Source organism: Pomacea canaliculata, linkage group LG10, assembly GCF_003073045.1.
Source record: "Pomacea canaliculata isolate SZHN2017 linkage group LG10, ASM307304v1, whole genome shotgun sequence".
NCBI classification, from domain to species: Eukaryota; Metazoa; Mollusca; class Gastropoda; order Architaenioglossa; family Ampullariidae; genus Pomacea; species Pomacea canaliculata.
This window is the reverse complement of record NC_037599.1, coordinates 21,620,949-21,633,111: the sequence shown is the minus strand read 5'-3', so window position 1 is coordinate 21,633,111 and position 12,163 is coordinate 21,620,949. Positions and strand designations below refer to the sequence as shown.

The following is a 12,163-nucleotide window of genomic DNA, read 5'->3' as shown; positions in this document are numbered from 1 at the left end:
GGATGCTGTGAATACAGAATTATTTATTCCTTCCGTCATTGTCCATCGCAGGATAAACGTGTAGGCGCCAGACTTTGAGAAGGCTTTCAATGTAAGTGTTTCCTTATTTATTTGGAAATCCACACCGCTGTGTGAATTTATTTCACCTCTTAGCTAACCACACAGGGAAAGGTAAACTCAGAGCTGATGAAAGTCCAAGAGTTACTTGTATTCTAGGCTCGTACACAAGTGTAAGCAAAGTGTATAATGTGCCATACGAAGGTATTAAAACTTCATCAGTACATCCTATATCCATCACTTCAAACATATCAATCCTTTCACTTCCAACACATCAGTCCTCTCATTCCTTTTTTTCCCCTGTCTTTTCTCATCATCCCGCTCAAAGTCTGTCACGGAAGCTGCCCGATGTCGGAGGAGCAATAAATTAATTTTCTTTTCTTGTTCCGAGTATTTCTGACACGATGACATTTTTATTTGCAGCGGAAGACTTGAATTTAATTAAATCGTCGGCTGAAGTCTCGTCTTTTTTTTCTCCTCAACCGTAATATGTTTAATGGCGCCAGCTATCCAAGATACAGACACGAATTTTTCTGTTCATTGCTAATGAACACAAAAGATTTCTGATTCTCAGCCATCACCACCAACGCCACAACCACCAGCACAACCACCACCCCACCACAAAACTAGGGTTTGCCACGGTTAAAGTTAATGGAAGTGATGGTCTAATTAACATCGAACAAAACAACCACTTTCTTTATTTTATTTTATTTTATTTTATTTTATTTTATTTTATTTTATTTTATTTTATTTTATTTTATTTTATTTTATTTTATTTTATTTTATTTTATTTTATTTTATTTTATTTTATTTTATTTTATTTTATTTTATTTTATTTTATTTCTTTGTCACGAATTTGTAGACTTAGCTGATTCGAAAAAATGACATTTTTCAGAAACTGCCAACCGATAATCATCGATGGAAATCACGCCTGACGGTAAGGGATAGAAAGAAGATGCAATCGGATGTCGCCAGATCCACAAATCCAGCAGCAAATTGTTTTGTGGAGAAATAGAATGAAAAAAAAATATGACAGGGCATGAAAGATGGGCGGAAGAAGGGTGGGTGTTGACAGACGCATGCGATCCACAGAAACATAAGAATGAGAGACTCATTAACTGGCTCGGCACCTCCTCCACATTTTATTGTTTTGCTGTCTGGAATGGAGAGAAAAGAAGAAGGAGAAACTTGTAAAATATGTGATTTACATTGTAAGAGGAAACAAGAATATAAACCACGTACACATACACACTCACACTTAATAATGGATGGAAGCATTAGTGCGCCAAGTGCTTGCAGCACATTCATCACGGGAGCCACCAGCAAGAAGGTTGTTATTTATTGGGGTGGGAATCAAAGTTTGGCAATCACATCAGTACAAGCCTGCTCGTCCCTGCCCGCCACCCAAGAGACCTCAGTCTTCAGTTCGCAGCCTCGCGCACAAATAGTGAGAAACGAGGAGGAGACGGGAGACAAGCGGAGACAACCGCGAAGTGTATTGGAAATGAAGGAGAAATGAAAGAAAGATAGAGCAGGACAGAATTCAGACTGAGATAACTTTTAGATAGAAACGGAGAGAACGGGAATAGATACACACACCCACACAAGGGCTGACAACAACTAATAGATGATTGTGATGATGACGACGATGATGATGATGATGATTGTATCTTTCTACCCTCCCTTAGGATTTCGACGCGTGTTTATCCTTCGTATTCCCCGCAATTCCCCATTTCCGCCCTGAATGAATTATTATTGGCCTGTGATGTAAATTTGTCATCGGCGCATCGCTATACTTAACTCTTGGCAGTCACACCAGCGACATCAGCGACATCAGCGACAACCAATAACCCTTCAGTCAATCTTGGCGTGCTAATGCCCCGGACATTTCAGTTGCCCACCCCACCCTACCCTCCCCTCCCCTCCCCCACTGATCCCCACAACCTCCACATCTCTCTCTCTCTTGCATCCTCTCGCCTCCTCCCTCATCCGCCAGCCAGCCGTGGGCGGGGGATACAGTCGGCATCTGCGAGCACACATGACGTGCCGGCAACCACGTGGTCTGGAAACTTCTCGCCAGTCGAGAGTTCGACACCAGGGCGCGGGTCTGCATGGTGCTTGCTCCCATTCTGAGGAGTAGAACTCTCCTGTGCTCGTCTCCTTTTGCTCGAACTTTGACCTCAGGGGCGGCTGAGGACTAAAACAGATTCCACGCTGTTCATGGGTGGGCATCATCTCACCCAATGACTGTGATTGGTTCTTTGATGATGTTTGAGGTTTCGATGAGGATTTAAAAATGTATTTAAACTACAAACTTTTACGCCCTCAATGGGTTTGGCGAGGAAGTTACTCAAATCGTCCTGTACTGACAGGTGTTGTTTGAATAATAACGAGGAAACAGGTGAAGAAAGGAAAAAACTTCGAGCAAACTTCCATCATACTGACTTCATGGGACAGGAGAAGGAAAACGGTGATGTTTGATAAATTTTACAGGTGATGTCTACTAAAGCTGCTCATACAACTGACCAACATTAATTTCTTCTCATTCGTGGACACGTGACAATGATTGTTGACTCTTGTCAGACATACCTGTGGGGGAGGACTGTCGCTAAAAAGGACAACCTGTCTTATTCTTAAAAATCGACTCCTACGAGAGTTTTAAAGGCGGACACTTCATTTCCAAGAAAACAAATTGGAAAGTATAAATTTTCCTTTCAGGCAATCTGTTTGTGCTAGAACGGGGGCCACCGCCATCGCGGGGTGAATCGCAAGCCAATTTTCCAACCAAAAAGAAAAACTCCAAAACCAAGTAAAGAATCATTATCTTTGTTCTCTCTTTTTCTATTTCTTTCTCTCTTCAGTCAGAGAAGCATGCGATTACTGCGCAATGAGGCGAACAGAGTGTTCTTTATGGCTTTTATGTCTCCGACAGTATAAATCACGCTGGTAGAAAAAAAAAACTTGCTTCCTATCAGCTCTCTCCTTGCTGCAAGCAGATTAACTGCCCTTGTTTTAATTTGTTCGACTTTATGTCGAGTGTCGAATTCGATTTTTAAAGACTAATTTGCTTGTTGAAGCAGTGAGTGCTTCTCTCGGCAATGAGAATGGTGGACATGATTGCGTCCGATTTGTTCCTGTGTACCGTGCAAGGAGCATCCAATTGGTTGACCTTTGCCCTTGTGGACGACTTATCGCGAAGTTACAGAGCTTGCTGATCACCGAAGGCGAGTCTGTCATTTCGGTGAGAACTTCTGCTCATTGAATGGAAAGATTGCTTGTGAATTAGGGACCCTTGAGCAAAGACTACTCTTAGATGAGAAATTGGATTCGTGGATTAAAAACATTGTCAGTGATGACTGTTCATGGACTAGGAAGGCTGTTCGAGAACAAGTAAAGGATATTAGACATTTTTCTCGTGGATCACAGAGACAGCGTGGATGAGAATATTTATTCCGGGGACTGATTGTGGATGAGAAAGACTGTTCGAGAATAAGAAAAAAAAGGATTAGAAAAATATCGCGTGGATGAGAAACTAGTCACGATGGATTCATTTCACGATTTTTCTACTCCGTCCACGCTTCGTTCTTTGACGGAAGTGACATGGTCAACGCATGCATGGCTTCCTTCTGCTACTTCTGGTAGTGGTGGTGGTGGTGGTGATGGTGCCTCTTCGCAAAACACCACGTGGACTACCGCACTGTCGATGGCCGCAGACAACGTCACGCACGCGCGCACCAACGGCAGCGACGATTACGACTACACCTACGACTACGAGACCTCGGTGTCTCTGGACTCGCTGCCGCTAGGGGAGGTCATCCCCGTGTCCTTGGTGTACGGCTTCACCCTCATCTTCGGCCTGACCGGCAACGCCCTCGTCATCATCGTGGTGCTGCGGAACGAGAGGCTGCGCTCCATCACCAACATCTTTCTGACGTCACTGGCCTCGGCCGACCTCGTGCTCGTAGTCTTCTGTGTCCCCATTAAGGTGAGAGCGACGACCCTAGGGAGGGGACAGGGAGAGGAGTGCACTCTACTGAGGTTTTTCCTTCCTAGTTCTTGTTTATTCCAGCACTCTGCCTATTCATCCAGCCCATGTGTCGCGAAGGGGTTAAAACGGCATTTAGAGTTTTTCTGTGAACACATAAATTCAAACAAACACAATTACTACAACTAGAAGTTCCTTTCCCACATCTCGACATTTAAAAAGTGTGAAAAAAGAGATATTCACGAAAAATGATTACTGTTGTTTGCTAGGGGAGGTAAACTCTGCAATCAAAGTACTGCGTCATTCATAAATAATTTTTATCTGTCATTCCATCTTTTTCTTGCTTAAATTGTTCGTTTACATCAAGCTGGCGTAAATAATGATAAGCAGGCTCCTTGTGGGACCCGGAGAACACCGACCCCTTATTTCTCACATTTTGAAAGATACAATCACAAGAAGTATGATGTGTGTATCATTGTATGCGAATCTTTTTCTTTTCACTCTCCCTCCCTGTCTCTCCATCTTTCCCTTTCTCTCTCAGTCTTCTCTCTTCTTTTCTCTCACTTTTTCTGTGAAGTGAAATGTTGATCGGCTTGTTATGTGGGAACTGACGATACGAGGCCGAGCTTCCTATGCCGAGTTCATACCAGTGTTTAGATAAATATATTTTCCTTTCACGTTGACCTCTGACATGGATTAAACCCTCGGTGAGTATAGGTGGACTGCTGTCTGTCTGCCGAGACCAACGCTTAGCCTCTTGCGCAGTTCTCCGCTGTTAGTCTCGGCGAGCCTAAACAAAAATGTGACTAAACCGGAAGCTTTGTACACACCTGCCTCGTTTTAGTAGTTAACTGGAAAAAAAATGTCTGCCAGCAGTCCAGTAATACAAGTTCGTGATTAAATTCACTAAACTATTTTCGTCCCTGTGACAAATTTCTGACCGCAGTTCGGTGAAAATAATTGGGATTGTCGCGTTTGGCGTGCATGCCATCACACCGGACGCTAACGACGATGGAAATGACTCCATTACGGCGAGGTGCTGGCCAGGCACGGAGCCTCCGACCGACCGCATGATGAACTGTGGAGGGCTTAGTGTTCATCCTCTGGCACTGAGGGACACACACGGATCCTGCTTACAGCAGTCGCACAGACAAGTGCTGCGCAGCCAGGAATACACGTCATCACTGTATGCGCATGCACTGACCGTCAGCTTTAGGTCTTCCGCTTTTGGAGTCCTTACAGTGAACTACTGATAGAACGGGGGAAGAGAAGAAATAATAAGAAGAAGAACAACAAGAACAAGAGCAAAAGTAAGAAGAACAAGAAGAATGTCATCTTATAACGACAAAAAATTTTGTTGATGAGCTGTGGAGCTTCTGATCCACAATCTTCACTGACTTGTCAGTTCAACCAAAAGTTTAAATTTTTTAGTCTTGTTTTCTCTAAAATTTCGTGTACGATTATATACTATGATTTGTTTTCGAACTCGAGCAGGTAAACAATACAAAGGCAACGAGGAAATTTCAAATAAAGAAACTCTCAAACCAATCCAGTAAAATCGAAAAAAATTGTAATTCAAAACCTAATGCTAGGCGGGGTCAACCAATTTAACATTGCTAAGCTTTGAACTAAAGGTTATTCAGAACAAATAGGTTATTGAATCATTAAAAATTATTGTGTTTATCACGTGCAAAGGTGCGTTCGATCACATGACCCTCCATACGATTTTATACACAACATGTTTGTATTGCTAACGAACTCATCAACCAGAAGACAGACAGACGAAGGCTAGTGAGAGAGCAGGCAGAGCTGTTGTCTCGTATGGATCCGCCTGCGAATACTTCTTCCTTCAAATCCTGTTCCAATTCGTGCAATCGACCCTTGACCCCAAAGTTGCAGATGTTAGGATGCGAGGCAAAAATATTTCCTGAGCGAAATCGCCACGAAGTCCTTGTCAGCTGATGCCAATCAGTTAAAGCAAAAGAAAGAAAGAGAGAAAGAAAAATGAAGACCTTGGTCACATTAGCAAGGACTCAGAACACATACGTGGAACTAAAATTTTTTTACCACCTTTGAGTTAAATATGAAAAGTTGACATTGTATCTCATGGTCTGTATGTGCTTGGTTCTGTAAATGTAACTGTGTGCATGTGAGTGTGTATTTGTCTCAGTGTGTGCGTGTGTGTGAATCTAGTGCATCACATAACGAAGACACCAAAAAATAAAAAATACTCTTCAAACAATTAAAGAAAAGCGTACATTGTTTTTGTATTAAAGTATTTGCTGTTACTATGAATTTACCTCATGCAATGTGCATTTCAAAGCAACAACTGCTCCTTACAAATCTTTAGCAGCTTATACCTCCTGACAGCACTTAGCATGCAAGAAGCCCTCAGAAACCGTCTGATAACAACAAAAAGCAAGAGAAATAGTTTGACCATGTAGAGTTCGATTTCTGGACTTTGCCAAGCCACTTGCACGATAAGCGGTTAAATCTTGCTGGCTGCGAACTTAAAAAGGACATAAAAACCACGAGGGAGCTCCACATCGCAAGTTGATGAAAGCTGAGAAACAGAAGCCAGCTACAGAGATGGTCAAGAAGTAAGAGAAAATATTTTTCAGTCGATGTTGTCGCGGTGTCATCTCCTCCACCTCCATGCTGCCTCACTTCCTTGCCTTCTGAGACAGAGGTGGGCAAAGAAATTTTTACCCAGATATTTGCTTTCTGCTAAAGATGATGGTAAAATGAGAAGTTTGATTGTCCTTGCCGCTAATTGCATAATTTGATTAAAGCTGAATGATGCTTATCCGATATGGACAAGGAAATATGTTTCGCCTGACAAAGAGTACTGTCAGAGCAGATTTGCTACAACCAGACCTCCAACTATCAAATCAACTCAATTTTGTAGTCATCTCACCTCGGGTAAACCCGAAGAAAAACATAGAGAGGGTCTGGAGGGTCGGCTGTTAGAGTTGTCAAAACTAACAGTGTAAAACTAACATGTCAGTCTGGAAAATTGCAATACTTCTTTAAAAGATAGAGAGGTTAGAAGTTTGACTGGTAGCTGGTGCAATTGCACGATCCAGGAAATCCAAGATGTTTACATTGCAGTTTAACTAACCAATCAATTAACCACTCAGAATTAAACTCTGACCTACCCCGTAAGGAATGAATCAACGCAGTAATTAATTCACAATTTAAACTCAACTTTACCAAGCAATGGACAGTGTGACAGTGAGCAGGCCATTAACAGTTCTTTCCGATGCATAATGACACAGACGACCCAACAGTTAGGGAATAAGGAGGCTGTTATCCCCCTCGTCAGGTCAGCCATTGCTGGGAGAAAAGCCAATCTCCGCGACTGGAGAGCTCGCAAACCCTGTAGTTAAGCTGTACTGTGTGTGTTGGAATGGCGAAATAAGCTCTTATGTTTCAGTCCAGCCTACATGCACTTGAAAATGTGCTAGTCCTGCAGCCAAGATTAAATTCTAAGACTTGATTGAGAGAAAAACAAGTTCTAGACATAAACTGAGCCACGGCTTCTTTCATCAATAACCGAGTAGAAGTACATAAACATTTAAAATGGATTACAACTTGGATAAACAACAATTTGTAGGAAGCAACAAAATGATTATATAAGTTCCTTAATGATCAGACACCATCATCAAAGGTAGATGAAGAAGGAGATGATGACGATAAGGAGAAGAAGCTAAAAATTAATCCTCATTAGAAGTCATAAATCCGACAACAGAGAAAAAACATTTCTGCTTTCGTCTCCTGGGTATGTCCACTTATACAAACATCTCAAAACTTGTTTAGGTCATTCATTCATTCGTTCTTTGTTTGTTTGCTTAATCTTCCATGAATTCTCTCTGCCAGTGCAGTCTTGTCATTGCTGGAGAATGTCGGGTTTGGTTGACACCATGTCCAACAGGTTGGTAAAGAACTTGGCCTCTGTTGAGAATCCAGGATTATTCTTCTCGAACTCTGGTCTGTCAACGGAAAATATTTTAGGCGGTTCTGATCGCTTCTCAGGGAAATGGACTGGACAAACATTTTTCCTATTACCAAGGAGATTTCAAACTTTAGGAGTTTAATTGTCAGCATGTCAGTCTCGTGAGGCGAAAAGCTAAGTGACAGAAATTGTGAAACCTTTCTTCTACCTTTTTTCAATTTTGATAGGTGAAAAAATTAAGCGGAGAGTTGTTTCTGATGCTGTCATTGGTTTCCTTTCAAATAATATTGATGACGCATTTAAAGCTTATTAAATGCAGGTTGGAGGCAGAAGTAATTATTTCACTGTATTTTAGACGAGAGACATTCTTTAGAGATCATTAAGACAATGTTTGTAAGGACAAGTTTCGCTACATTTACTCTAGCTTCATGTGTACTTCCATAGTGAGCTCTTCGTTTTATTGGTATATATATATATAAATTATATTAAAGTTTTATATTAAAGGGTCTCTAGTGATGTATTCTGTTCTGTGGCTCAGCTTTATTGCATTAGAAACATCGCACCAACATTCTATGGATTAGATACCCAAGCAAACATCCTGAGAAAATGCCTCGACATCACGAGAGGAAACTGTAACTGGGCATGTGCACTTTCAAAATTAAGTTAAATCGCACATTAACTCTTGTTTGTGTCTCTAACAAACAGCAACTTGTGTCATCCTTCTCTTCTGTCTTCTTTCTCTCTCGCCCTCTCCGTCTCTCCCTCTCTGTGACCAAACCACGATGAGTGTTGGCAGTTAGCGACTAATGGACAGACCCTCCAAACCTCTGAGCCCCGAGACCCTCACATGGGAAAGGTTAGAAGTGATTGTCTTTAGTTGGTATTCGTACCCTGTCCCCTCTCACAGGTCCCCGCTCCCTCGTTAATTTGGCCTCGGTCAGGCGAGTGTCATCATCTGGAAAGCGGGACTGTCAGGCAAGGAAGGTGGAGACGCTCTGGAAATGAGTGTAGGTCCCGAACATTTTTTTTCTTTCCATCCTCCACTTAGTCCTTGTTAATCTCCACGATGATGGTATCGATGACATCGGCAAGAAGTTTGCAGACGACTAACAAGTCAGTGACTGATCAGTAGAAAGCCTTGAGCACAACATCTCTCTGTCTGGAGTGCAACAATGTGGGCTCGACCGACTTTTTTAAGAGGGCAACTCATGCATATATATGTAAAAGGATTTCCTTTAAACTCTGCTATGAACTTCGTAGATTAGGTTATGATATGCATTATCCATTCCATTATTCCTTTTTGTCTATTTGGCAGGAGAGGTGAGCTCATCAGTTCTCGCCACACATGCTTTTACTCCTCCCTCTTTTTTTTCTTTCTTGGATTTCTATTCGATTCCCTTTTTTCTTCCTTGCGAAGGATGGCCAAATTTTCGACTTTAAGAGATTTGAGTCTTGGAGTGTTTTGTTTTACATAACAGCGCAATTTCTGTTGTTGGAAAAGATGGAGAATCGAGACCTGGGTCTGGCTCTGAGTTTATGTAAATCGCTCAACTGGCGGTGAATAGTTTGAGAGTCCTTTCTTCTCGAGGTAGACTGTCTAAATGTACATGTGTGTTCGAGGCTGGTGTGAGTATTCTGGGGAGAAATTCATGATTAAATGGTTCTTAATGGCATGAAATTCATGGTTAATTAAAGCATATCAGCATTTCAGTTATGATACTGTCAAGATAGATTAAGAAGTTGATAACAACAAAGAAAAGCTTGCGAAACGCAGAGACCTGTAGATAAACTAACAGAGTTTACTAAGAAACCCATAATAGGAAAAATTGGCTTCTTACTTAAGCTCTGTGTGTGACATATCAAGAGATGTAAATATCCTAGAAACTGATAAAATGCTTCACAAAAGAATCGAACATTAAAATCACTTTATCGCCTAAAAACATCCTCAAGCCTCTTAACACAAAATAAAAAGATTCCGGTATGCATCAGTAAGTGATTGGATAGAAAATTATATCGGTCTTTGAAAATGTGTCACCAAAAATTCAAATAAGACAGAAAAAATCTCTAAAAATATATGTTGCATGAAAAATATGTTGGAGAGTTAGCTTAGTTTATTTCTTCGCTTTTTGATTCTTGAAAGTGACAGAATGGAAGACATTTTCTTCAAACTTCTTACAACATTATTCTCTCACTCCTTGTCTCATCTCGTTGAGCTCGAAGCTGTTCAGGAAAAGGAAATTCGACAGATAATTGTGCAATGGAGAGAAGCACTTGGTTAAGTGAGAGAGTGAGAGAGAAAGGGAGAAATCACAGACAGGATACAGAGAGCAAAGAGAGAAAAAGAAGGAAAGAAAAAAAAAAAACAAACAGAGGAAGAAAGAGAGAGCAAAAGAGAGAACAAGCAGAAAAACGAACATCTGAAAGTGCCAATGAAAAATGGTGAACCTGAAACTGCAAATAACCTGTTAATTCGGTGCTGCGCGCGCTGGTGTACATTTTTACCGTTGAGTGCCTCCCTAAATTGTTTAAAAGCACGGACTAGCAGCTTTAAAGGGCGATGAAAGATTGGGAATCCATCGGGCTTAGGGCTTCCACAAAAGCCGAAGATGCTGGCCCTCAGGAATTAATGATACTTTTATGATATCAGCAGGACCTGGTGTCACCAGGTCTTCATGTCACATGGCAGTGAGGAAGGTGGCAGCAGCTATTCACTCACTCTGAGTCTGTAAGAAAACATGGAGATGAAGGCTATCATTTACATCATGCGGTTTAAACTCGTAATTGTTCAGGTAAAAGAACAATGATTGTATCAGAAAACTTTGTTATCTATATTGTAATGGAATATTAATGGAATCAGTGTTTTTAATTTTCATTCAAATGACTTACAACAGCAGTTCCTTCCGTCTATTAGAGGGTTGTCTTATTTATTTTTATTTAGTCACCCGAAAGAAGACAAAATGAATAAATAAGGGAAGAAAAAGGGAAAAGGAACAAAAAAAAGAAAGAAAAAAAGAAAAAAGGAAATAAACCCCACCCCAAAAAAATTCGATAAAAGGAAAGAACAGTGGAATAAAACCACGAACGAACAAGAAAACGAACAAACGAAAGAAAGTAAGAAAGAATTCTCTTACACGTGTCAGCCTACATTCGTGTTTAATTTTATTAGTTTTTGAAGTAGAGATCGGTTGACAGAAAGGCGATGATGGGCATACAACAATAAACCGTTTAGCCTTGTATGCAGACAGACAGAGACCTCAAGAAATCCTGTATTACTCACTGGAAACGTTTCTTTCTAAAGTGTCACGGGTGGTGGACGGGTGGGAGTGGAAATGCCGAAGACACCTGTGCATGACGAGCTCACGCGAGGTTTTGTGAAGTGGTTACGTTGACGTGAGACGTGATCACGTGTCCTGTTCGTCACGAGCAGGTCTGTGGACATCCCACGATCAACAGGTTGTGGTGACAACTAGTGGCTGCTGCAACTTGCTTGCATGCTTTGATAGTGGCATGCAACTGATTGCAATCATCTGGTGAGTGAAAGAGAGAGAAAAAAACTAAAAAGAAGAAATAGAAAGGGTGAGACAGACAGATGTGAACTGAGAACATCTCAGGTACGGTCCTCAGTCTTTCACTTCTGGATAAATAACAACAAAAATCGTCATAGTCCTAGCTTTGCACGATCAGTTTGTTACTGATATTGTGAGTTGCTTCCTTATTATGTTTTGTCATGAAAAAGGAAGAGTTGCTTGTCCATAATACTTATGTTTTCATATTACATATTAAACATATTTATTGGACAGGCAAAGGTCTTGGGGTGAAACAGTCCTATTGCATTCAATTAGGCAAAGAAAATTGTGATTCTAGTCGTTACTTTTTACTGCTGCTGCACAACCATCCCAGAATTTCTCCAGGATTTTTTTTCTTTTCCCGTCTCGCTGTTACTGTCTCAATAAAAATAAACCTTGATTATATTGCTTCTGGTCGCAGTCCAACCTTAAATAGTTTGTTTTTTAAACTTGCCAACATCCTTCCTTCTCTTCAAAAGGTCAATCTTCTTAGATGAATTCTTCATTATCATGTGTACTAATATTTATTCATATCGATACACATCTACATCCATGAAATAATATTTATTAAACATGGTCACACAATATTAACAATGAGTA

At 41.0% G+C, this 12,163-nt stretch overlaps 1 protein-coding gene across 1 annotated transcript in view; it reads left to right on the top strand.

The window, feature by feature from the left end:
• Positions 1-461: 461 nt before the first annotated feature.
• Positions 462-12,163, top strand: part of LOC112573629 (allatostatin-A receptor-like) — a 52,238-nt gene continuing 40,536 nt past the window's right edge. Inside the window, 1 exon segment of the mRNA XM_025254164.1 lies at positions 462-4,042. Coding sequence (XP_025109949.1) covers positions 3,599-4,042 — 444 coding nt within the window. The 5' untranslated portion in view covers positions 462-3,598.